General features: G+C 47.6%; 1 protein-coding gene across 3 annotated transcripts in view; it reads left to right on the forward strand.

Annotated features, from left to right (window-relative positions):
* TOPAZ1 (testis and ovary specific PAZ domain containing 1) overlaps positions 1–26306 on the forward strand; it is a 379149-nt gene that overhangs the window by 233799 nt on the left and 119044 nt on the right. For all 3 annotated transcript variants that reach the window (XM_029589384.1, XM_029589385.1, XM_029589387.1), the window contains 2 exons: positions 15173–15288; positions 22323–22389. In XM_029589384.1, coding sequence (XP_029445244.1) covers positions 15173–15288; positions 22323–22389 — 183 coding nt within the window. The remainder of the gene's footprint in view (positions 1–15172; positions 15289–22322; positions 22390–26306) is intronic.

Here is a 26306-nt window from a genome sequence, read left to right on the forward strand (position 1 = left end):
GCATGGCCTAGGGTTCTATTCCTGGTACTTTCTAATCCCCCAAAAATCGGGAGGCGTTCGTCCAATTTTTGATCTACGTGCCCTCAACAAGTACCTCCAGCGAAAGAAGTTCAAAATGGTAACCTTGAGCTCTCTTCTTCCTCTTCTATAAAGAGGAGACTGGCTCTGCTCTCTAGACCTCCAGGACGCATACACTCATATCGCGATATTTCCATATCATAGCAAATACCTGAGGTTTCTAGTAGGCCCCAAGCACTATCAGTACCGAGTGCTTCCATTCGGCCTTGGTCTGCACAAAATGCCTCGTCATAGTTGCAGCCTTCCTCAGGACTCAGGGTGTCCACATCTATCCCTATCTAGACGATTGGTTAATCAGGGCTCCCACTCAGCAAGCTGCTCTGTCGTCCCTACATCTTACTTTACACACTCTAACTTCACTCGGATTTCTCGTCAACTACGACAAATCCTACTTAGTCCCATCTCAAACCTTATCGTTCATTGGGGCCGGCTTGGATACCTTGCAGGCAAAGGCTTTTCTGCCTCGACAACGAACTCTCACGCTCGTGTCTCTTGCATACCAGCTGCAGTCTTGGCACGCCACGACTTCACACCACTTTCTCATCCTCCTAGGACACATGGCGTCCTCAGTTCAGGTCACCCCAATGGCCCGCTTGGCCATGAGAGTCATGCAGTGGACGTTAAGGTCACAATGGACTCAGTCCATTCAGCCCCTGTCGACCATTGTCCACGTAACCGACTCACTCCGTCAGTCTCTCGCCTGGTGGAGAAATCTCCTCCAAGGCTTGCCCTTCCAGGCTCCAAACCCTCAAATAACTCTCACCACCGATGCTTCCAACCTCGGCTTGGGAGCCCACGTGGCCGATCTGCAGACACAAGGATCTTGGTCTCCAGAAGAAGCCAAACACCAAATAAATTTCCTGGAGCTGCGAGCAATCAGATATGCTCTCAGGGTATTTCAGGATCGCCTCTCCAATCGAGTCATCCTTGTCCAGACGGACAACCAGGTGGCCATGTGGTACATCAGCAAGCAGGGAGGGATGGGCTCCTACCTTCTGTGTCAGGAAGCTGCACAGATATGGGCGGAGGCCCTCTCCCACTTAATGTACCTCAGGGCCACCTACTTGCCGGGAGTGGACAATGTGTTGGCAGACAAGCTCAGTCGCACCTTTCAATCGCACAAGTGGTCTCTCAACCCCTCAGTAGCGAACTCGATCTTCTACCAATAGGGATATCCTCAAATAGACCTCTTTGCATCACCTCAAAATTGCAAAGTAGACAACTTCTGCTCTCTCACTCGCAGCCAACACTGCCAGCCAAGAGACGCATTCTCCCTATCATGGGCAACCGGTCTCCTATATGCATTCCCTCCACTTCCACTTCTCTCAAAGACTCTTGTGAAGTTATGTCAGGACAAGGGAACCGTGATCCTGATAGCACCCCACTGGCTGCGCCAAGTGTGGTTTCCAGTACCTCAGGATCTCTCCATTCGCAGGCACATTCCCTTGGGAAAGGACCCGCTTTTAATCACTCAAAACGATGGGTGCCTCCGCCACCCAAGTCTTCAAGCCTTGTCCCTGACAGCATGGATGTTGAAAGGATAATCCTTCAGCCACTTAACCTTTCTGAACCAGTTTCCCGTGTCCTGATTGCTTCACGCAAGCCTTCCACGAGAAAATCATATTCTTACAAATGGAATAGGTTTACGTCATGGTGCTCTTCTCAGTCCCTTGACCCCTTTACCTGTCCAATCACAAAGTTTCTGGACTATCTGTGGCACTTGTCAGAGTCAGGTCTAAAATCTTCCTCCATCAGGATGCATGTCAGTGCGGTAGCCGCCTTCCATAAAGGTGTCGGGGATGTTCCCATATTAGTACAACCCCTTGTTACACGTTTTTTGAAGGGCTGCTTCACCTCAAGCCTCTTCTGCGTCCTCCGGCCCCTTCTTGAGACCTCAACCTAGTTTTGGGTCGGCTCATGAAACCACCATTCGAGCATCTTCAATCCTGTGACCTTCGATATCTCACATGGAAAGTGATTTTCCTTTTGGCAATCACTTCCGCTCGTAGAGTTAGTGAATTACAGGCTCTAATTACCTACCCGCCTTACCCTAAACGTCTGCAGGACCGGGCAGTACTCGGCATTCATCCTATATTCTTACCTAAGGTAGTTTCGGAGTTTCATCTCAATCAATCCATCATACTACCTACCTTTTTTCCCAGGCCCCATTCCAATCCAGGAGAGCAGGCTCTGCATACCCTTGACTGCAAACGGGCTCTAGCGTTCTACCTAGACCGTACAGCTGCCCCCAGGAAAGGCACTCAATTATTTGTCTCTTTCCATCCTATCAAATTGGGGCAGCTGGTGATTAAACAGACACTCTCTTCCTGGTTGGCAGACTGCTTATCCTTTTGCTATCAGCAAGCAGGCATTCCACTTCAAGACCGAGTTAAAGCACACTCTGTGAGGGCCATAGCAACTTCAGTTGCACACCTATGATCGGTGCCGCTTCCTGACATTTGCAGGGCTGCCACCTGGAGTTCTCTCCATACTTTTACAGCCCACTATTGCTTGGACAAAGCCAGAAGACAAGATTCCATCTTCGGCCAGTCTGTCTTGCGCAACCTATTTACAACGTGACGTACCAACACCCTTCCGCCTGCCCGGTAGGGTTCATGATGCCCTCAGCCAACTTTCATCCCAGGCCTAGTGCCTTGCACGCCTGAGTACATTTGGTGCATATTCTTGACATCCTCAGCTCGGAACTCACCCATATGTGAGGACTACCATTGTGCTTGTCCTGTGAGAAAGCAAATGTTGCTTACCTGTAACAGGTGTTCTCACAGGACAGCAGGATGTTAGTCCTCATGAAACCCGCCCACCGCCCTGCAGTGTTGGGTTCGTAACGTTTTCTTATTTTATTTTCGGCACTACCTGTAGCTTTTTAACAAGACTGAAGGGGGACCTCTGCTGGCTGCAGGGTTAGTGCCATGCTGGGCATGCCCAGTTAGGGGCCAGTCAAAGTTCTGGAAACTTTGACAGAAGTGTTCCGTGATTGGGCTCCATCCTGTGATGTCACCCATATGTGAGGACTAACATCCTGCTGTCCTGTGAGAACACCTGTTACAGGTAAACAACATTTGCTTAATGTATTACTCAGCTTTTGTTTTTTCCCATTCCTGTTTTGTATTTGTTCTTTTGTCACTTGTTATTAAAAATAATCCAGATGTAAAAAAAATAGCATTACATATTACAATAGAGACATTTGGGTTTTTAGATGCCTTTCCAAAAAAAAAAGAAAAGAACCTAAGCATGTTTACATACATTGAAAACTATACAAACAAAAATACATGAATACAATTAAATTGCTTACAGTATGTAACTTTCTTTTCCAGTTACTCTAATCATATATTAAAACGGTATACATCTGAAAATATCCTTTTCCAGTAACATGTTTTCTCACTCCGCCAATTAGCTAAATCAAACCTAAATTCTCAATATTCTTTTTCAGGCCCATCTAAAACAGTGCGTTCAGCTGAGCGCACTGTTTAACATGCATCCACAACCCCTAATACCATCAGGGGATTAAACGTGTGTCCAGCCCCCCCACAAAACTAATAGTGCTCATCACATGCAAATGCGTGTTGATGAGGTTATTAGCTATTCTCCCCAGATCCAAAAAAACCAGTGCGCCCAACCCACTTTTTCTGTACATCCTCTGACTTAATATCGTGGCGATATTAAGTCAGAGGAACCAAAAGGTATAATTAAAAAAAAAAAAAAAAAGTGCCAGCAGTCACATTAGGAAAAGGGACACTCGTAAACTTGAGCATACTTTTTCCTAACCAGCTGACAGCCATCTCTCCTAGGCGCCCGCTGCCAAGGAAGTGCTAGGGGCACACATTTGTCCCTAGCACCTCCTTGGCAGTGCGACCCCCTCATTTAAATATTCCATCATGTGCCCATTATTGGATTGGCCTGATTGTATGGACATGTATTTCATTTTATCAAATCTAGTGGGACTGTCCAAAACAATTTACAAACATATTAATAAGAATATAATGAAATAATTTCTCTCCTGTTTTCTTTTGGATCTCCATGAAACCTGTCCTAGTCCTGCTGTTCTGCTCTAAGACGGAGGGAAGGGTCAAAAGTGAAATGCACTTGGACCATTAATTATAATCTTAGGATTTCTGTTACCTTTATTTTTTTCCTCATTTCTTGGGCTAGCAATATTGCAGCAGCTCTGTTACTTGTGATAGAAAGCAGTCATTGCCCCAGGACAAGCAGGATGCTAGTCCTTACATATGGGTGAAGTCATTGATGGAGCCCTATTGCGGAAATCTTTCTGTCAAAGTTTCTAGAAACTTTTGACTGGCACTCTGAGCCCACTGAGCATGCCCAGCAAGCCATGATATTCTCAGCCACAGGGGTCTCCCTTCAGTCTTCGTTTTTCCGCGCTGCTTTTGGCATCGTGGAGCAGGAGCCTGTGTGAGTTTTCTCACATACTTTCTGACTAAAAATCAGATTTAAAAACAGTTATTTCTCTCCCATATCGGGGTCTCCCGTGTTACCACCGGCCGGTGAGTAATTTTTGTCTCATCTCACTCTTTTGAGTAAAAAATATTTTCTTCTCATTTTCATCGACTGTTGTCAAGGGAAATATGGCCACGGGATTCAAAAAATGTCCCAACTGTAATCGGACCATGTCCATTACAGATCCACACCTCGAGTGTGTTCTTTGTTTAGGTCAAACACACAATGTAACATCTTGTCCAAAGTGTGCTGAAATGACCGCGAAGGGTCGAAAGGCCCGACAAGAGAAGATGAAACACTTATTCCATCTACAACTTTTGCCTTCCTCATCGACATCCACTCAATCATCTCCGGCCGGAGTTTCAAAACGTCTAATCCTCAAAAAAACATCGTCCGGAAGGCTTGGGGGATCGTTCATCGCCGACCCCCATCCGTGGCATCGATGAGGTCAGCGGCGGGACATTGACCGAAGCATCGGCATCGCCACCCATTGATCCTGGAGGTGCTATTCTCCCCAGAGAAATCGACCGCAAAACGGCCTCGTCTTCAGGAAATTCCGAGGCCTTCGACGCCGAGGCGTTCACCTCCTCTCGATGTACCGACCATCGAACCTCCACAGGGCCCTGTGGAAAGACCAATAACACCTCCACCTCCACCGCCACCACGTGTAGCTGCTCTGCACCAGCTATCACGGAGGAGTTGACGGGATTTATCTGTCAAGCGGTGCTCCAAGCGTTACAGGATCATTGACCATCAATGCCCTCACTGACGTCAATACCGGTGCCCACACCGATGCTGGCGCCTGCACCGATGCTGGTACCAATACCGAAGCCACTGCCTGCACCGGTACCAAAGCATCCATCGACGCTGATGCCTCTACCATCGCCGATGCCCGGACCAATGCCGGAACCAGTTCCGACAATACCGATGCCAGTGCCTGGAGCCCCAGGGCAACCAGAATTAGCGTAGTTTCAACTCCTCATGAATAGATTTGACGCAATTGTCTGTGCTCTACCACTGAAATCAATTCCAGCCAAACCACATGAAGAAGTCCTTGGACGGACACCGTTTGATGATCCACAACAGGTCCTTCAGGGCTTTTTCGACCACTAAGGTCTTCTCCCGCTTCTCCTTGTAGAGAAGACCCATAGATTCCTGGGAGGAGAAACATACGGATACTTGCTCTGAGAGTTTTATGTCTGACCCTTCTCCTCCTCCGGAAGGAAGAAATCCCCACCAGAGGACTTGTCCTTCACTAATTTTGTTAAGGACATGGCAGACACAATACCATTTAACTTGGTATCTGACACAAGACAGCAAACTTTGGAAGTTCTACAGTTCGTGGACCCTCCAAAAGAAGTCCTGGCCATCCCTGTCCACTAAGTACTGTTGGAGTTACAGCATAGACTCTGGGAACATCCATGCTCAGTTCCATCTATTAACAAGAGAGTGGACATCACTTATCTAGTCCAAAATGTTCCTGGATACCAAAAATCACAACTGCCACATCAATCAGTTGTTGTTGAGTCTGCACAGAAGAAATCTAAGAGAATAAGACCTCATTCCTCCATTCCTCCTGGGAAAGGACCACAGATTCCTGGACTCTTTGGGCAGGAAAGTGTACCAGGGAGCCATGCTCAATTCAAGGATTGCGTCATATCAGCTATATATGACACAATACCAGAGGAATCTTTGGAAACAGATGCAGGAACTTTCCAACTCCCTACCTCAGCAGTACCAAGAAGCAGCTCAAGCCATAATACACAAAGGACTTGAAGCTGGGAAGCACGAAGTCCGAGCCGCTTACAACAACTTTGAAACAGCTTCCAGAGTTGCGGCCTCAGGCATCAGTGCACGCCGCTGGGCATGGTTGAAGGCCTCTGACCTCAGGCCTGAGGTACAGGAAAAACTACAACCTCTTTTGGTCAAAGGTACAGGATACTGTGGCCCAATTGAAAGAACATACGGAAACCTTGCGCCAACTGTCGTCAGTTCCGCAAGATTCTGCTGCATCATCATCTTGCCGTCCTCCAAGGAAGGAATCTCGAAAGCCTTTCTACAGGCAGAGGCGTTATTACCCTCCAGCATCAAAGGGCAGATCTTCTCGTCCGCAGCAAAGATCTCAGCCCAGACAACTTAGAGCTGCTAGGCCTCAACCTCCACCGCAGTCGGGACCGGCTGCAGGCTTTTGAGGCCACCACCAGAAACCAAAGCCATCTCCACAACCCAAAACCGGATCTGCCAGTAGGAGGCCAAGTTTCCTCCTTTTACAACCATTGGGTACAGATAACAACAGACCAATGGGTACCCTCAATAATATCTCGAGGTTACCAACTCAATTTTCTCTCAATTCCGAGAGATTCTCCTCCAAAACCTCTTTCACTAAGCGAAAATCACATAATTCATCTACAAGCAGAATTATCCACCCTTCTGAGAGCCAGAGCCGTAGAGCCGGTGCCCCAGACTCAGCTGGGCAGAGGATTCTACTTGCGTTATTTCCTCATTCCAAAGAAAACCGGAGGCCTACGTCCCATCCTAGACCTCAGAAATCTCAACAAATTTCTGAAGAAAGAAAAGTTCAGTATGGTTTCTTTAGGCACCATGCTTCCACTTCTTCAAACAGGAGATTGGCTTTGTTCTCTGGATCTACAAAATGCTTACGCTCACATTCCAATATTCCCTCCTGTTCGCAAATATCTGCGTTTCCTGATGGGTCATCAGCATTTCCAGTACAGAGTACTACCATTCGGACTCGCCTCAGCTCCGAGAGCATTCACAAAATGCCTGGCAGTAATAGCAGCACACTTACACAAGGAAAGTCTCCATGTCTTCCCTTATCTAGACGACTGGTTCATCAGAAGTCAATCTCAACAAGGAGCTCTAGCTTCTCTCAGTCGAACAATTGCTTTACTTCACTCCATGGGCTTTCTCATCAATTATCAAAAGTCCCATCTAATTCCGTCTCACCTGCTTCAATTCATTGGAGTAGAATTGAACACCATCCTTTCAAAAGCTTTTCTATCCGAGGATCGGGCAGACACACTTTCCCTAGTGGCAAACTCACTACACTCGAAGAAATAAGCAACAGCTCATCAGTTTCTAACCTTACTAGGCCACATGGCCTCCACAGATCATGTCATTCCTATGGCAAGACTAGCCATGAGAATAACCCAATGGACTTTAAAGTCACAATGGATCCAAGCCATTCAACCACTGTACTCTACAATTCAAGTAACCCACCAACCACGTTTATCTCTACTCTGGTGGGTGAACAAGGATAACTTGCGCAAGGGCCTACTCTTCCAACAACCAGTTCCACAGATAACTTTAACTACAGATGCGTCCACCTTGGTTTGGGGAGCTCACATAGACAATCTCCAAACCCAGGGTACTTGGACAAAACTCGAAGCAACATTTCAAATCAATTTCCTGGAACTTCGAGCTATACGTTATGCGCTGCATGCGTTAAAAGACTGCCTTTCACACAAGACTGTTTTGATTCAAACGGACAACACAGTAGCCATGTGGTCCGTGAACACACAAGGAGGTACGGGCTTGTATCTCCTTTGTCAAGAAGCCGCACAAATTTGGGACTGGGCCCTGGCATATTCCATGTTTCTCTGAGCCACTTATCTAGCGGGCATCCACAACGTATTTGCAGATCGCCTCAGTTGTCAGTTCCAACCACACGAGTGGTCCCTGGATCCCTTAGTAGCGACCAGGATATTTCAACGTTGGGGGCAACCAACAATAAATCTCTGCATCACGCCTGAATCACAAAGTGGACAAATTCTGCGCTCTGCACAGACAGAAACACCAGCCAGCCAAGGACGCCTTTGCTCGCCCTTGGAACTCAGGCCTTCTATACGCGTATCCTCCAATACCGCTCATAACCAAAACTCTAGTGAAGCTACAACAGGACAAAGGGTCCATGATACTCAGAGCCCCATATTGGCCTTGACAAGTATGGTTTCCCATACTTCTAGACCTCTCGATCAGAGAACCAGTTCAACTGGGTGTAGCTCCCACTCTCATAACCCAGGATCAGGGTCGGTTGCGCCATCCCAACCTTCAATCCCTATCTCTGACAGCGTGGATGTTGAAAGCTTGATCTTACAACCACTCAGTCTTTCATCCAATGTCTCTCAAGTGCTTATAGCTTCACGTAAACCTTCAACACGAAAGAATTATTCTTCGAAATGGAAAAGGTTTACTTTGTGGTGCACGCAAAAGAACATTGACCCTTTCTCCTGCCCCACAACTTCTCTACTAGACTATTTATGCCATCTTTCAGACTCTGGTCTCCAGAATTCATCTGTCAGAGTACACCTAAGTGCAATCTCAGCTTACCATAACAAGATGGGAGATGCACCAATATCCATACAACCTCTTGTCAGCAGGTTTATGAGAGGTTTAACTCAAACCACTAATTTGGCCACCAGTCACAGAATGGGACCATAATCTGGTTTTAACAAGGCTCATGCGTTCTCCTTTTGAACCCATGACATCATGTGATCCTAAATTTCTCACATGGAAGACCATCTTCCCTATAGCCATTACATCAGCTAGAAGGGTTGGTGAGTTACAAGCACTTGTCACGTACTCACCCTATACAAAATTCCTACATGACAGAGTGGCTCTCCGGACACATCCAAAATTCCTCCCCAAGGTAGTTATGGAATTCCACTTGAACCAATCCATAGTTTTGCCCACATTCTTTCCAAGTCCTCATTCTCACCAAGGAGAACGGGCCTTACATACCTTGGACTGTAAGCATGCGCTAGCATATTACTTAGACCGCACTGCAGTCCACAGGAAATCCACTCAATTCTTTGTATCTTTTGATCCAAACAAACCGGGTAAAGCAGTGGGCAAACATACTCTCTCCAATTGGCTAGCAGATTGCATACGGGTTTGCTATGTAAAAGCAGGCCTTCCTCTCCAAGGGCAAGTAAAGGCGCATTCAGTAACAGCTATGTCAACCTCAGTAGCACACTCTCGTTCAGTGCCAGTTCTTGACATATGTAAAGCAGCAACATGGAGTTCTCTTCATACCTTTGCAGCTCATTACTGTTTGGACAAAGAAGGACGACAAGATTCAGCCTACGGACAATCTGTCTTAAAGAACTTGTTTCCAGTATAATCCCAAGTCCTTCTACATCCAACCTGCTGTGTTCTTCGGCTGCCTCATTTTCACCAACAATACTTCAGTGATGCTTCACTACAAAATGACTCAGCCTCTAGCTTGCTAATCACCCATATGTGAGGACTAGCATTCTGCTTGTCCTGGGATAAAGCAAAATTGCTTACCTTGTAATAGGCATTATCCTAGGATAGCAGGCATTATCCCAGGATGTAGTCCTCACGAAACCCACCTGCCACCCCACGGAGTTGGGTCCCATACGTTTTATTATTTTATTTTAGCTACATACGAGACTGAAGGGAGACCCCCGTGGCTGAGAATATCATGGCATGCTGGGTATGCTCAGTGGGCTCAGAGTGCCAGTCAATAATTTATAGAAACTTTGACAGAAAGTTTTCCGCAATAGGGCTCCATCAATGTCATCACCCATATGTGAGGACTATATCCTGCTGTCCTGGGATAAAACCTATTACAAGGTAAGCAATTTTGCTTTTTCAACCATATCTTCGGGACACATCTAACCAGTCACATTTTTAGAATATGCACAGTGATTATACATAAGAGATTTGCATATTCTGCCTCTTGTCTGCAGATCTATCTCATGTATATTCATTGTGAATATCCTTAAATAATTAACTGGTTAGATGCATTGAGAATCCCTGATCTAGAGGCACAAGTCATGGGTTTTTAAAGAATCCCCAATTCGTGTTTTGTGTAAATTAACGCTCCATAGGAATTTTTATGTTGAGTGGATTACCCTTGGCAGCATCCGTCAGATAAGAATAATGCATGAAATCCCATTTCTTGAGATCTGGGAGCACTGCTAAATTTAGGAGATCATTTTCAAAAGGATTTACAAGCATAAGAGCATGTATCATAGCAATTTTCAAAACCCTATTTATGTGTCTAATTCATCTTGATTCATTGAAATTTCAAAGGAGTTACAATTGGAAAAGTAGCAACTTTCAAAAGCCCATTTACGAACAAAAAACCTTCCTAGTAGGTACATTATCAAAGGAATTCATGTAAATGTAACTTTCCTAGCGTGTAGCAGATGGACTCAGAACAAATGGGTATAGTGTGCTCGTGCTAGCAGTTGGAGACGGATCTGACGTCAGCACGAAGTACATATACCCCTGCTGGAAGTGCAGAAGCTCAGTAATTTCCGTCTCCAAAGCAGTTTGGAGCTACCTCACGCTCGCTGAGCGTTTTTCCAAATTCTAACGACTAAATTCATAGACGAATCCTACCTGAACACGAGCCCCGCACTCCTGCGGTGATACCCTCGGGTCCCTCTCCCAGTTGAGTTTCCCGAGGTGATTTCTGTGGTCCCTCGGAGGTACGAGCCTCGGTCCGGTGGCCGAATTGCGGCAGGGACCTAGCCCCCGAGTGAGAAGGGCTCGGGCGCGGCATAGAGGCAGCCTCAGTCCCGATCCGTTCGCGGTGAGGACTTGGCCCCCGAGCGAGACGAGTTCGGGCGCGGCCTAGAGGCAGCGGGTGCACTTCCTCGAGCGCGGCGGTGACGGTAATCACCCTCTCCCCCCGCAGCCGGAGACCGCCCGGGTCGCAGCCGGGAAGCACCGAAGATCAGGTAAGGCGTACATCTTTACTTTGCTGGTCTCCGAGGAGCGAGGATTAGCGGGGTCTGCCTACGTGGCAGCCCGCCAAGGAGGTCGCCATTTTGCCTGCCTGCTCGCCGTCGCCATCTGCCCTGGTTCGCCGCCTCGCTTTAGCGCTCAGACCGGGCTAAGCGCACAGGCAACGGGCACGTTGATAGGCGCACGTTGCTAGGCGCACGTTGATAGGCGCACATTGATAGGCACCCGTTGGTAGCCGCACATTAATAGGCGCATATCGGTCGCCCATATTACAAGGCGCATACTTCGGCTGGAAGCGCACCGGCGCATAGAGATAACAGACGCCATGGAGCATATGAGAGCCCATGCATCCACAGAAACGGCACCTCCAGAATCAGGCATAAGAGCTCTAGGCCTCTGCTCAGCATGCCACCTCAGAGCCACACAGAGCGAGGAAGCAGACTCCCTATGTGCCCAATGTGAGGAGGCCCTGGGAGTTCCAGACCAGGGCCGGTCCCAGCCCAGCTTAATTGCCAGTTCCTCAGGGAACACCCCGGACCTAGCAGGCCGAGGTGAGCAGCCGGGGAACCCTAGAGACCTGGTGCCCCTAAGGCTAGAACCTGCTTCGCTCTCCTGGGTGGAATTATTCAAGGGGATTCACGCCTTTGTCAAGATGCAGTCTGATCCCCGAATGGACCCATACGTACCGGATGACCCTGCCCCTGGACCCTCAAGACCTAGGCACGGCCACCCGCCACCCGGAAGCCCCACTTATGGGGATTCAGATTGCTCTGAGGAAGAAGGGGAGCTCCCCGAGGAGGGAGAACTTCCCTCGGTGATAGAGCCGTATCGAACCATGAGACGCTTCTTTCTTAAGGAGGATCTCCCAGACCTGGTCTCTCAATGCCTGTCGGAGCTCGCTATCCCGGGCCAAGGCACACCAGGGGAACCTAGAATGAACCCCCTGCTAGAGGGCCTTCGTCAAACGGCTCACCATTTTCCCCTCCTACAAAGCAGCACAGCAGCTAATCGATTTGGAGTGGAATGCGCCGGAGGCCTCATTCAAAGGGGGTCGGGCCTTGTCCAGCATGTACCCCCTGGACCCGGCAACCAAGGAGCTGCTGGCGTGCCCTAAGGTGGACGCCATAGTTTGCGCAATTGTGAAGCGCACCACCATTCCAGTGGCGGGAGGGGCGGCCCTCAAGGATGCACATGACCGGCGCCTAGACGCCATTCTGAAACAAGCCTTTGAGGTGGCAGCCATGTCCCTACGAATCACGACCTGCTGCACCGTGGTGACGCGTTCCTGTTTATCATAAGCCAGGAACACCACCCCGGGAGAAGAAATGGAATCAGCTCTATCGTTCCTCACTGACGCTCCTCCGACCTAGTCCATATGGCAGCCAAGGAAGTGTCATCCTCAGTGGCAGCCAGGAGACAGCTCTGGCTATGAAATTGGTTGGCAGACTCCTCCTCCAAGACGCGCCTTACAAGAATGCCCTTTAAGGGATCCCTCCTGTTTGGCAGCGACCTTGAGAAACTGGCTAACAAATGGGGCACCTCTCCATTACCCTGTCTACCAGAAGACAAGTCAAGGAGGAACCAGCACCCTTTTCCTAGGCCATCCAGAGGTAGAAACTCCCAACGCTTCAACCCTTACAGGACTCGCTACCAAGCACCTCGTTCTCAGACCAGGAACCAGTCCTTTTGGACCAGTGACAACAAGAGGGGAACCAGCTCGGGTTCGGGTCCCGGCCGCACCCCTCAATGAGAATCAGCCGACCCATCTGGGGGAAGAGGCCATAGGGGGCAGGCTAACCCTATTCTACCGCAGATGGGTCGAGATTACTTCGGACCAGTGGGTCCTCGCCATTGTCCGAGAAGGGTATTACCTGGACTTCCTTCGTCTCCCTCCAGACAAGTTTGTGGAATCTCCTTGTCCGCCCCTCAAGAGGGCGGCACTGGAAGCTACCTTGGGGAGGCTCCTGTCCCTAAAAGCCATAATCCCAGTGCCTGCATGGGAGATAAATTCTGGGCATTACTCCATTTATTTCATCGTACCCAAGAAGGGGGGCACCTTCAGATCCATCCTGGACCTCAAGTCAGTCAACCGGCACTTGAGGGTCCCAGGATTTCACATGGAAACTCTGCGGTCAGTCCGAAGCGCAATACAGCCAGGGGGGTATCTCACATCCCTGGATCTGTCAGAGGCTTACTTGCATATCCCAATCCATCGGGATCACCAGCGCTACTTACGCTTCAAAGTCCTGAAACAACACTTTCAGTTCCGGGCTCTACCCTTTGCGTTAGCCACCGCGCCGCGGACCTTTACCAAGGTAATAGTAGTGGTGGCAGCGTCACTCAGGAAGGAAGGAATTCTCGTCCATCCCTACCTAGATGATTGGCTGATCAGGGCAAAGTCACCGGAGGAGAGCCACTGGGCAACCAACAGAGTTATATCTCTTCTGGAAAGCCTAGGATGGGTAGTCAACACAAACAAGAGTTCCCTACAGCCTTCGCAGTCGCTGGAATACCTAGGAGTCCGATTCGACACCCAGGGAGACAAAGTCAGCCTGACCTCCAAGAGGAAATCAAAACTCCGGAATCGTTTACAGACCCTGCTGAGCGCCACCCGGCCCACAGCTTGGGATTACCTACAGGTCCTCGGCCTTATGGCATCCACGCTGGAGGTGATACCATGGGCGCGGGCTCATATGAGACCATTACAACGCGCCCTCCTATCTCGGTGGAGCCCACGATCACAGAACTACACCGTACACCTACCTCTACCAGCCAGAGTGCGGAATCAGATACGGTGGTGGCTGCAGCCCGGCCACTCGAGCCGGGGGTCCAAAATGTCCTCTCCAACCTGGACCCTGCTCACTACAGATGCCAGCCTGAGCGGCTGGGGAGCACACTGCGAAGAACTAACCGCCCAAGGGCGGTGGAACAGAGAAGAGTCGGGGTGGAACATCAACCGACTAGAGGCACGGGCAGTCAGGTTAGCATGCCTGCGATTTGCCCACAGACTTCGAAACAGAGCAGTCAGAGTGATGTCGGACAATGCCACCACGGTGGCATACATCAACCTACACGCTAGGAAATGGAGAGATTACTTACCTGATAATCTCATTTTCCTTAGTGTAGGCAGATGGACTCAGCATCCCGCCCGGCTGCCGATATACATGGGGATTCACGATTCAAGGTAAGCCATGTTTTCTTATATAGGGCATCCACCCTGCCGGGTGTCGACGCCTTCCGGTTGAGAACACTGGCGGTCTCCAGCTACTTTCAATCGGTCAGGTTAATCATGTTCTGTTAATCAATTGGTCAGTCACACATATATCCATAATGCTTTTGCAAGGAAGATTTCTGAGCTTCTGCACTTCCTGCAGGGGTATATGTACTACGTGCTGACGTCAGATCCGTCTCCAACTGCTAGCACGAGCACACTATACCCATTTGTTCTGAGTCCATCTGCCTACACTAAGGAAAACGAGATTATCAGGTAAGTAATCTCTCCAATACTAATGTAGCACTTTTCAAAAGCCATTTACCCTTGTTAAGTGTACTTAATACAGGTAAAAACTATTGACAATTCAAGGGCATATGTTGTAGCAATTTTGAAAAGCCCATTTATATGGGTAAAGTGCATTTACACATGTAAAATCCAGTTTTAAGCATATAAATGCTTTTGAAAATCAGGGCCTTAATGATTAACCCAGAATGCCTGGCTCCCTTGCCCCTTATTTTCATTATTGATCTCAGAATTATGGCAATACTATTTTGAAAGGTTATTTATATAAATCGATTATAGATAGGTAGAAATATTCCTCTTAAACACATGAATATACTATTTAGTCCACTCATTTACTGGTTTTGTTTTATAATTCTGTAGCTTGTTGAAGCTGGCATGATTCTTCAGCCTCAGCACGTCGACTATATAATTAAACTGCTGAATGACATGCAGGCTTCAGAATCGGAAATCAGTGTCATTTTGGCCATGAAAACCAGGTAAGTTAATTAACTAATTGGGGAAAAATGTTTAAGTTGTAATACTATGTTTACTTAATAGTATTTGTATATTGAATGCTTATATATCCAAATATAACCTTTCTCACAGGACAAGCAGGATGGTAGTCCTCATAAATGGGTGACATCATCAGGATGGAGCCCAATCACGGAACACTTTTGTCAAAGTTTCTAGAACTTTGACTGGTACCACTGAGCATGCCCAGCATGGTACCAACCCTGCATCCAGCAGAGGTCTCCCTTCAGTCTCTTTTTTTCCGCGCAGCTTTTGCCACGCGAACTTAGGAGCTCTATCACACGTTCCTAACAGGAATTTTTTCTTCAGGAATTTCTTTGCTAATTTGCAAAAGTTTTCACTCCAGGGTCTCCCTTCTTCGCCGCCGATAACTGCGTCCGTACGGTAGGTTTCACCCCGTTTTTCGGTCGTTCCCATAGGTTACCGGTATAGGCCTGACAGGCACCGACCGCACGCGTGGCCTAAATTTTCGACGGCAATGATAGTGACGGGTTTTTGTGCCCTGATTGTCCTAAGACAATGTCTATCACAGACCCTCACCAGGTCTGTCTTCTTTGTCTGGGTCCGACCCATAACGTAGACTCATGTACCAACTGTGCCCAAATGACCCCGAAGGGCCGCCAGGCTCGGTTGGAGAAAATGGCATTGTTATTCCATACAAAGCAGCGCCCACCATCCCAGGCTTCCGCGTCATCGGCACAGTCGCCAGCCAAGTCGCACTATCGGTCGGACACCAATGACTCAAGGTCTACGTCGAAGACTACTGCGTCATCGTCCTTAGTGTCGACCACAGGTAAAGCCGAGCACCGAGAGTAGCATCGGCATAGGCATCAAAAATCCGTGCTATCTGCGCCAGGTGCACCGGTGGCTTCATCTTCCAAATCCATCGAGCCACCGAAGAAAAAGGCCCCTGCTGAGGAGCCCCCAACCTCCTCTGAGCCGGGTACACCGAGGCGTTCCCCGCCTTCCGTGGGCGTGGAAACCAAGACTCCACTGGGACCGGTGGACCCTCCGGCAATGCCTTCCATACCTCCTACTCCGGACTTAGTGGTGCAGGCCCCCCATGGCCTTCCGAAGCCATCAAAACTGATACCGGTTCCCGCACCAACTCCGGAACCGATGCCACCATTGCTTGCTCCGCTTCTCGACAGGCTGGATGTCCTCATCTGCCATCGGCACCGGGGAAAGCACCGATATCACTTAGTCCTTCAATGCCCATTCATCTCTCTTCAGACGAGGGTCCATTGATGCCGGATCCAGTTCCAGGGCCTTCTGGAGGGTTTCCACTGAGGCATCCACCAAGGTCACCGACGCCTTCGGTGCCTCTTCGTCCTTCACCGATGCCAGCCCCGAGGCCACCTATGCCGGCACCGATACCCTCGGTGCCCTGACCTCCTCCGGCCGGAGAAGGTCTTTTTCTACCATCTGAGCCACCGTTGGGTGCTGGGGATCGACCTTACCAACCATGGTCCGATGACTCTTCCAATTCCCAAGACACTGGTGATATCCCGTATGAGCCTTCTCCACCTGAAGAAAGAAGCAAATCTCCACCCGAGGACCTCTCCTTCATTAATTTTATTAAGGAAATGTCGGAGACTATACCTTTTGCCCTTCAAATTGAAGAAGACTCCAGGCACAAAATGCTGGAAGTCCTTTAGTTCGTCGATGCACCGAAGGAAATAATGTCCATCCCAGTTTATGATGTTCCTGCTTGATCTTCTGCAGCACAACTGGGAGCACCCAGGTACAGTCCCTCCGGTCAACCGTAAGACTGATGCTACCTATTTAGTCCAGTCGGCGTCTGGTTTCAAAAAAACGCAATTGGTCCATCATTCAGTGGTGGTAGAGTCTGCCCAGAAAAAGACCAGAAGACCATGGCCTCATTCTTCGGCACCTCCTGGGAAGGAACGAAAATTCCTCGATGCTTTTGGGCGGAGAGTTTTCCATGGCTCAATGTTAATCTCTCGGGGTCACGATTTAAAACTCCAGGGAGGAAGACTGAGAACCAATGTCAGGAAGTATTTCTTCACGGAGATGATGGTCAATGCCTGGCATGCCCTTCCGGAGGAAGTGGTGAAGTCTAAAACTGTGAAGGATTTCAAAGGGGCGTGGGATAAACACTGTGGATCCATAAAGTCTAGACAATGTGAATGAAGAGAAGAGGCATGGGGGTGGCTTGCGGGAATGACGGCCACTACCTGGAGATAAAACCTTTATTCAATAAACATACACACGGTTAATGCGACTACAACATTGCTCTGTGCTCCAATGGCAAGAAGAAACGTGCAAAATAGGATTTGCATTCACAAAAAAGAGGGGAGTAGCTTGCTTGTTATGGTGGTTACTACTCCAAACCAAATAATGCCTGATATTTCACTTTCACTGCATATCCAGCATAGCTCACTGCTTCAATGGCAGGGGAGAATGAAGAAAAGATGATTTATATTCAGACAACAAGCAACAAGGACTGAATTACATAGTCTGGATAAGCAAATAAGCATGGGTATAGCTTGCTTGTTACAGCGGTTACTACCCCAAATCAATTAAGCATGATACTTCACTTGGAATACATAACCAGAGCAGCTCACTGCTTCAGCGGCAGGGGGGAATGAAGTAAAGTGGAATTATACTCAGACAACCAACAAGAACTGAATTGCACAGGCTGGGTAAACAAATAAGTGTGGGAGTAGCTTGCTTATTGCGGCAGTTACTACCCCTAACCAATTAAGCAAGATACTTCACTTAGATGCAGCTCCAGCACTACTCTCTACAGCAATGGCGGGGGTGGAAGTGAAATAGAACCAAAAAGTTACTAAGGGCCAAGTGTAACAGATATGTATGAGAAAAAAATAAGTGGGAAAGCTTGCTGGGCAGACTGGATGGGCCGTTTGGTCGTCTTCTGCCATCATTTCTATTTTCTATGTTTCATATGTTTCTATGTATTGCGGCATATCAACTTTATATGACCCAATTCAACAGGAATTTATTCAAGCAATTACAGGAATTTTCTGAGTCTTTCCCAGATCAGGTCCAACATTGTGAATTAGGGCTTCGATGCAGGTAAGCATGAGGTTAGATCAGCTTACGACATCTTTGATATGGCTTCCAGGTTATCAGCGGCCGGAATAAGTGCAAGGAGGTGGGCCTGGCTGAAATCCTCAGATTTGCGCTCAGAGGTACAAGAGCGCTTAGCAGACCTCCCCTGTACGGGGGACAACCTGTTTGGCAAGAAGATCCAAGAAACTGTCACACAGCTGAAGGATCCTAATGAAACGCTGCGGCAGCTTTCCTCTGTACATGCTGACTTCTCTACCTCTTCTAAACGGCCGTTCAGGAGCGAGGCGAAAAGAACTGCTTACAAAGCACGAAGATACTACCCTCCACCAGCTCGGTCTCGTCCATCTAGACCCTATCAAAAGCCTCCACCTCGACAACCCAGGCCTCAGAAGGCACAGCCACCTGCACAACTTGGTCCTGCCACGGGGTTTTGACTACCCGCTAGAGAGCGATTGTCATCTTCCCCCTCTGCCATCCCTACCGGTCGGCGGCCGGCTCTGCCACTTCACCACTATGTGGCTCAAGGTCACCACAGACCAGTCAGTCCAGTCGGTCATAGCTCAAGTTTACCATCTAAACTTCCTCTCCATACCGTTGGACTCGCCACCTCGGCCGGGGTGGACTTCCTCCGATCACTTTCAACTCCTACAAGGAGAGATAGCTTCCCTCCTGCAGGCCAACGCCATACAGCCAGTTCCTCCTTTCAAAGGGGACAGGGCTTCTACTCCCGTTACTTCTTAATACCAAAAAAGACGTGAGGCATTCGTCCCTTATTAGATCTTCGTGCCCTAAACAAACATCTTCGAAAGGAGAAGTTCAGAATGGTAACCTTAGGCTCTCTACTCCCTCTTCTCCAACAGGGGGATTGGCTTTGCTCTTTGGATCTAAAAGACATGTACATGCACATAGCAATTACCATGTCTCACAGAAAGTACCTCCGGTTCCTCGTCGGAAACCAGCACTTCCAGTACCGAGTTCTTCCGTTCGGCCTGGCATCGGCCCCTCGTGTCTTCACGAAATGCCTGGCAGTAGTAGCCGCATACTTAAGACAACTAGGCACTCACATCTATCCTTACTAGACGACTGGTTACTGAGTGCTCAGTCTCCGGAGGCGATTCTTCACTCCCTCCATCTCACCATGCGGCTCCTACTGTCCTTGGGATTTCTAATCAGTTATCAGAAGTCCAATCTGATTCCGTCTCAATCCCTCTCCTTTATTGGAGTGGATCTCGACACAATCCAAGTGAAAGCTTTCCTTCCCGGGGACCGAGCTCATACATTGGCAGTGCTTACGCGCACTGTACAATCTCGCCGAACCACGACTGCTCATGTCCTCGTCTTGTTGGGACATATGGCGGCCTCGGTCCATGTTACCCCTATGGCTCAACTTGCCATGCGAGTAACGCAGTGGACATTAAAATCCCAGTGGTCCCAGGCCCACCATTCAATGTCCAACATTGTCCATGTCACCAGGCAGCTTCTTCTCTCACTGGGTTGGTGGATCCAAGAGCCCCACCTGCTCAAAGGGCTACCGTTTCAGGCTCCAGAACCTCAAATAATTCTGTCAATCGATGCTTCCACTCTAGGTTGGGGAGCACATGCAAACTCCTGCAAACTCAGGGAACCTGGTCTGCAGCAGAAGCGCAACATCAGATAAACTTTCTGGAGCTCAGGGCGATCAGATATGCTCTTCTAGCCTTCAAGGATTGCTTATCCAACAAAACAATCCTAATCCAGACAGACAATCAAGTAGCGATGTGGTACATCAACAAGTAGGGGGGGACCAGTTCCTACCTCCCATGTCAGGAAGTAGTGCAGATTTGGGCTTTAGCTCTCTCTCATTCCATGCAACTGAGAGCAACCTACCTAGCAGGCATGGACAATGTTTTAGCAGAGAAAACTCAGTCATACATTTCAGCCCCATGAGTGGTCCCTACACCCCGCGGTGGCGGATCAGATATTTCAGAAGTGGAGGTATCTGAGCATTGATCTCTTTGCATTGATTCACAATCGCAAGGTGGAAAACTTCTGCTCCCTACATCGCAGTCACAAAACTCCACCGACGGACGCCTTCGCCCTCTCTTGGGCAACAGATCTCCTGTATGCCTACCCACCACTTCCTGTCATCAGCAAGACTCTTGTGAAGCTATGCCAGCTCTCCTTCCCCCAGCCCCTGCTTGGGACCTTAATGTGGTTTTAGCGCGACTCATGAAGCTTCCGTTTGAGCCTCTGCATTCCTGCGAGTTACGGCATCTCACATGGAAGGTGCTTTCCTTCTTGCTTTGACCTCTGCTCGCAGAATCAGAGAGCTGCGGGCATTGGTTACTTACCCCCCTTACACAAAATTTCTTCATGATCGGGTGGTCCTTCGCACTCATCCTAAATTTCTGCCGAAAGTAGTCTCTGAGTTCCATTTAAATCAATCTATAGTTTTGCCTACTTTCTTTCCAAAACCCCACTCACATTCAGGTGAGCGGGCTCTGCATTCATTGAACTGCAAGCGTGCGCTAGCCTTTTATTTAGAATGCACTGCAGGCCATAACAAGTCCACCCAGCTATTTGTCTCCTTTGATAAAATTAAACTGGGAATCCCGGTGGGAAAGCAGACCCTGTCCTCCTGGCTGGCGGACTGTATTTCCTTCTGCTACCAACAAGCAGGCCTTCTGCTACAGGGATGTGTTAAAGCGCACTCTATTGGCGCAATGGCAACATCAGTAGCACACCTTCAATCTGTACCTCTTGCTGACATCTGCAGGGCTGCTACATGGAGTTCTCTCCATATCTTTGCAGCCCATTATTGCCTGGACAAAGCTGGCACACAAGATTCTATCTTTCGCCAGTCTGTTCTGCGCAATTTATTCTCAGCTTAATACCCAACTTCCTTCCAACAGCCTGCTGGGAATTTCAGGCTACCCGTTATCCAAAATGACCCCTGTTATTGTGCCTGTTGCACGTCTTTGGGTGCTTTTGGTACATTGCTCGGGCAACCTCAGCTCGCTATTCACCCATATGTGAGGACTACCATCCTGCTTGTCCTGTGAGAAAGCAGAGTTGCTTACCTGTAACAGGTGTTCTCACAGAACAGCAGGATGTTAGTCCACGAAATCCATCCACCACCCCGCGGAGTTGGGTATGCTTGCGATTGATTTTTATTTTTCGCACGTACTTTTTACTATACACGAGACTGAAGGGAGACCCCTGCTGGATGCAGGGTTGGTACCATGCTGGGCATGATCAGTGGTACCAGTCAAAGTTCTAGAAACTTTGACAAAAGTGTTCTGTGATTGGGCTCCATCCTGATGATGTCACCCATATGTGAGGACTAACATCCTGCTGTCCTGTGAGAACACCTGTTACAGGTAAGCAACTCTGCTTTCTATTACTGTAGGAGCTTTTTAGGATAAAATGACAGATTCCTTTACAAAAAAATTAAATTTGGTTTGTTAATAATTGCTGGCTATAGATAAAATAAGTGTTTTCTCTTGAATATAGACTATACTAACTAGAAATCAAGTTTGATATAAAATTCATCATGAAAGTATATTCTATTTTAAAACCCATTGATTTAATTATACGGTGCTCTGCAATGTAGTATGGGAAACTTGAGAACAGAGATACTGTTTTTTGGGGAGGGGTGGATTAAATTGTAGATTTTGTTTTAATTTTAAGATTTTCAAGATCCAAATTTGGGAGATATTTAATAATAGACTTACTGATGTTTTCTTAAACCTTTTTTCTGCCAATGTTCATATTGAATTATATGCAAAAGTCATGCTTGAACTTGGTACATCATTATTATGGTCTTATCCTTCAGTTAAACATCCAGTCTATATCATTTGTCTACAAGAATTGTTTGAACAGTTTCATGTTCCCAAACATTCCTTATATACATTGTTTACCTTTTTATTTTTTGTTTTTAATTGCATTGTTCTTCCTTCTAAAGACTTCATTCACAGGAATCAAAAAAGAACTGGCTCTATGATTTAGATTTGGCAATTGCTGAAATTGAGGTATGTAGAAGCATGGAATACTGTGGATCACTTGTATTTATAGGCGGTACAGAGTGGTTAAATTATAACTGCTTTAAAAATCCAATTGGCTTCCTTACCTACACTTCTAAAATATGGTCTAGAGCAGCGGTTCTGTGTCGCGACACACCAATGTGTCGCCAAGCACCAGCTAGTGTGTCACGGCTCCAGTGTCCCAAAGCCCCAGTTATACTTCCCTTTACCTTTTTTCCTGCTCCCGCGGGCCAGTGAGAAGCCTTCTCCCTTCTTCCTGCCTCCCGGGCCAATCAGAAGCCTCCTCCGTTCTTCCTACCCCCATGAGCCAATCAGAAGCCCTCCTCCCTTTTCCTGCCATGGGAGGAGGAAGCTGCTGATTGGCCGGTGGGGCAGGAAGAAGGGGGGCATCTCACAGCCCAGGGGTGGGGTGGTTTGAGGGGGGCTGGGAGGAGTGGCATTGTCCAGGCCCGTGGCGGCGAAGAAGCTCGACCCTGTGACTGCCTCGGGCTGGAAGTGCTGAAATTAAACACAGCGGAGAGCCACAAAGAAAAAAGGCCAGCCGCACCATGATTTCCCGCTTCCAAAGCGGCAGGGAACTGCGCTAGAGTAGGGATTCCCCAAAGCGGCAGTGAGTTGCAAGCCTGAAAAGGCCGGTTGCTCCAGGGATTCCCCCCTCCCCCCCCCCCCCCCCCCCCCGATGCAACAGTGAGCACGGCAAAGCCGAGATTAAAGTAAAAGTGGCGCTCAGCCACTGATTACAGATGGGGCACTTGGAGCTCCCAGCGGCCTTAAAAGTAGGCAGATGGGGGGCCGTGGGAGCCTAGGGATATCCCAACAGCCAGAAGAAAGGCTTGAGTGCTGTGGCATAGTTTTCTAAAATAAATGTTTGCTGCTTCATTGCGGCTGAGAAGGCAGCGGCAGCCCTGGGAAATCTGCCACTGCGAAATTAAAGGGGAACACAGCATTGGGGCTCTAAGCAAAGTGTTTGTGAAAGACAGAGTCTGGGCAGGGAGGTGACTGGGGGTGTGTGTGAGAGAGAGAGACTAGGCAGGGAGGTGACTGGGTTGGAGAGAGAGAGAGACTGAGCAGGGAGGTGACTGGGGTGTGTGTGAGAGAGAGAGACTGAGCAGGGAGGTGACTGGGGTGTGTGTGAGAGAGAGAGAGACTGTTTGTAGGGTTTAATTGGGTGGTGTGTGTGAGTGACTGACTTGTGGTCCTTAAAGAAGAGGACCGTGAGGACAGAGCTTCAGCAGCTGCTGCTGCTCCTGTTATGTGCTTTCAAGGGAAAGGAGTAGGAGAGTTGCTGGAGAGGGTAAGTAAAGGTGGCATTTTAAGTTTATTTTTCTTGATTGACTGCCATTTTAATTATTGAGTATTATGTGATGTGTCTGCTGTTTTGAAATATTTTATTGATATTTGGACAATTTTTAATAATTTTTATGAGTTTTAATTGTTTGATCTTATTCTGTTCATCAGCTGTTTTGAAACATTTATTAATATAGTTTTACAATTATTTCTGTATGTGGATCTATAGCAGCTTGGCTTGTTCTGTTTTCCTAATAGGAGGTGTATTAGTGTTTAGGACCTGATTTCATTTTTATAGTGTTGCCTTTTCATAGATAATGCAGGTGTAACTTTGTGCAGATTAATTTCTGTACATTATTGCAGATCCTGGGACTGTTAGGTGCTATATTTCTCTTTCCATTTATCCAGGTTCACACTGCATGCAGAGAGGCTTTTTTTTGTTTTCCTTTAAAGTTTGACTCCATATTTATAATTTGTGGTTTTTCTGTACTTGGTGAAGGGTGTGTGACCGAGGTGAGGTATTTTACTAGCATGTAGGCATTTGTATCAACCTTATGTGTTGTGTTTTCTCAATAGGATATGCATTAGTGGTAAATTATTGCCTTTTCATAAGGAGGGCTATTATTGTGCCTGTAGTAAAGAGACTTTGTTTTGCTTTTACTGAGATGTCATCAGAACCAGAATATTTTTTTTGCATGGTGAGTTCAATGGGTAATGCTCTAGTTCTGCTCTGCACCCATTGTTGGGGGTCGAGGGGGTTCCTGTGGATGCAGAGTGTATGTTTACATTTAGCCCCGTGACGGTCACATGTTCAGTGTGTCACACATGTGAGAACCATCTGTCAGGTGTGTCCCAGTCGAAAAAAGGTTGAGAGCGACTGGAGTAGACTATTGGCAGCCATTATAGTTTATACTGCCAGGCTGCTGGTTTTTACCAGTTTACTGAGCCCAGGGATTGAGACTCCTAGTCCCAGAAGGGACTTGGTAGAGCAGAGGAAGAGCTTTTGGGCTTGTGAGGATTCTTTTGAGATCCTTTTATCTTTCCCACTTCTCCCCTCCCTTGTAATCTGCCTCAAGCTTGCTGCTCAGTGAAGGATATTAAAGCTAAAAACAGGAAAAAAAAAAAGAGAACAGGAGAGCATAAACTTTCAGACAGCCTCTGTTTGCTGTGAGATTACTTTACTATGCTTAAGTTTCAGCACTGTGTTGGGGGGAAAACTTTGGGCTGTCTGGGTCCTGATCCCCAAGTCAGCCTCAGGACTTGCTCTCCTGGTTCTCTGCTGCTCTCAGGGCCATTAATTTAGTGTGGCTGATTGCGCTTGGCACTGCTGCACTGTGGGAACCCACAACCATTGGCTCCTACCTCTCTGCAAGGCAAGCATTGCCGTGCCTAGGAAGCCTGATTTTGTCTCAGAGGTATAGGTCAGGCAGAATTAATGGGGCCCTCTGCTTTCAAAATAGTTTGAAGTACCGTGCTGACTGTCCTCCTTCGAGGCTTAATTTTTTGGTGCAATCGGGCACCATTCTTATCTTAATTTTATTTATTTATTTATTTTAGTCATTCCATATACTGTCATTCCAAAAGATCACAACGCTTTACAAAATCCACATTCATATTATAGGTCCTCAAGACATTTAATACTAGGGTTTGTATAGTACATTGAGCTACATAATTTACGTTTCAAAACTTTTATATATATATATATATATATATATATATATATATAGTAGTTATTTCACTCAATCCTTATCATTCATTCTTTTTACATTAACTATCAGGCCGATTCTGTAAGAAACACGGGAGAACGGGCACTCCTGTGTGTGTTGAGTGCCTGCTCTCCCAATGCATCACCAGCCACCTCTCCTGGACAGCGATCCTATATTTAAATGAGGGGTCATGCTAAAAGGGTGCTAGGGATGATTACGCGCCCCTAGCGCCTCCTTGGCCTGTCAGCGGGTTCAGAAAACCGACCCTCAATTTTATGAGCATTGGTTTTCCGAACCCGCTGACAGCGATCAGTTAGGAAAACAGACACTGGTAAAATTGAGCATCCATTCTCCTAACCAGACCGGCTGGCACAATTTATTTGTTTATTTTTTATATTTTTGGTTCCTCTGACTTAATATCACTAGGATATTGAGTCGGAGAATGTACAGAAAAGCAGTATTTTCTGCTTTTCTGTACACTTTTCCGGGTTGGATTGAACACCCGGGCGACTAACTAATAACTTCATCAACATGCATTTACATATGATGAGCGCTATTAGTTTTCAGGGGGTTTAGCCACGCGTTTTCGAGACATTAAACCGCTTACAGTATAAAGGGTAATAGACTCCCCTTGAAAACATGCAGCCAAACCCATGTTAAACAGTGCACACAGCTGAGCACACTTTACAGAATCAGCCTGTATGTTTTTTTTAATGTTATAGTTCTCTGCTTATTGATATGTTAAATCGTATTCTTTTATGAAGAGCCAGGTTTTCCTTTAGTGCAGTTTTCCTGCTTTCACCTGCAGGCCCAGGAGGGGACCCCTATTGGCATTTCCCTTGGGAGATTCTGTGAATTATTCTCTGTTTCAATTGCAGGCTCTGGATTTCTTCTCTGGAAATGTTTTTCTGT

This window comes from Rhinatrema bivittatum, chromosome 2, assembly GCF_901001135.1.
Source record: "Rhinatrema bivittatum chromosome 2, aRhiBiv1.1, whole genome shotgun sequence".
Taxonomy (NCBI): Eukaryota; Metazoa; Chordata; class Amphibia; order Gymnophiona; family Rhinatrematidae; genus Rhinatrema; species Rhinatrema bivittatum.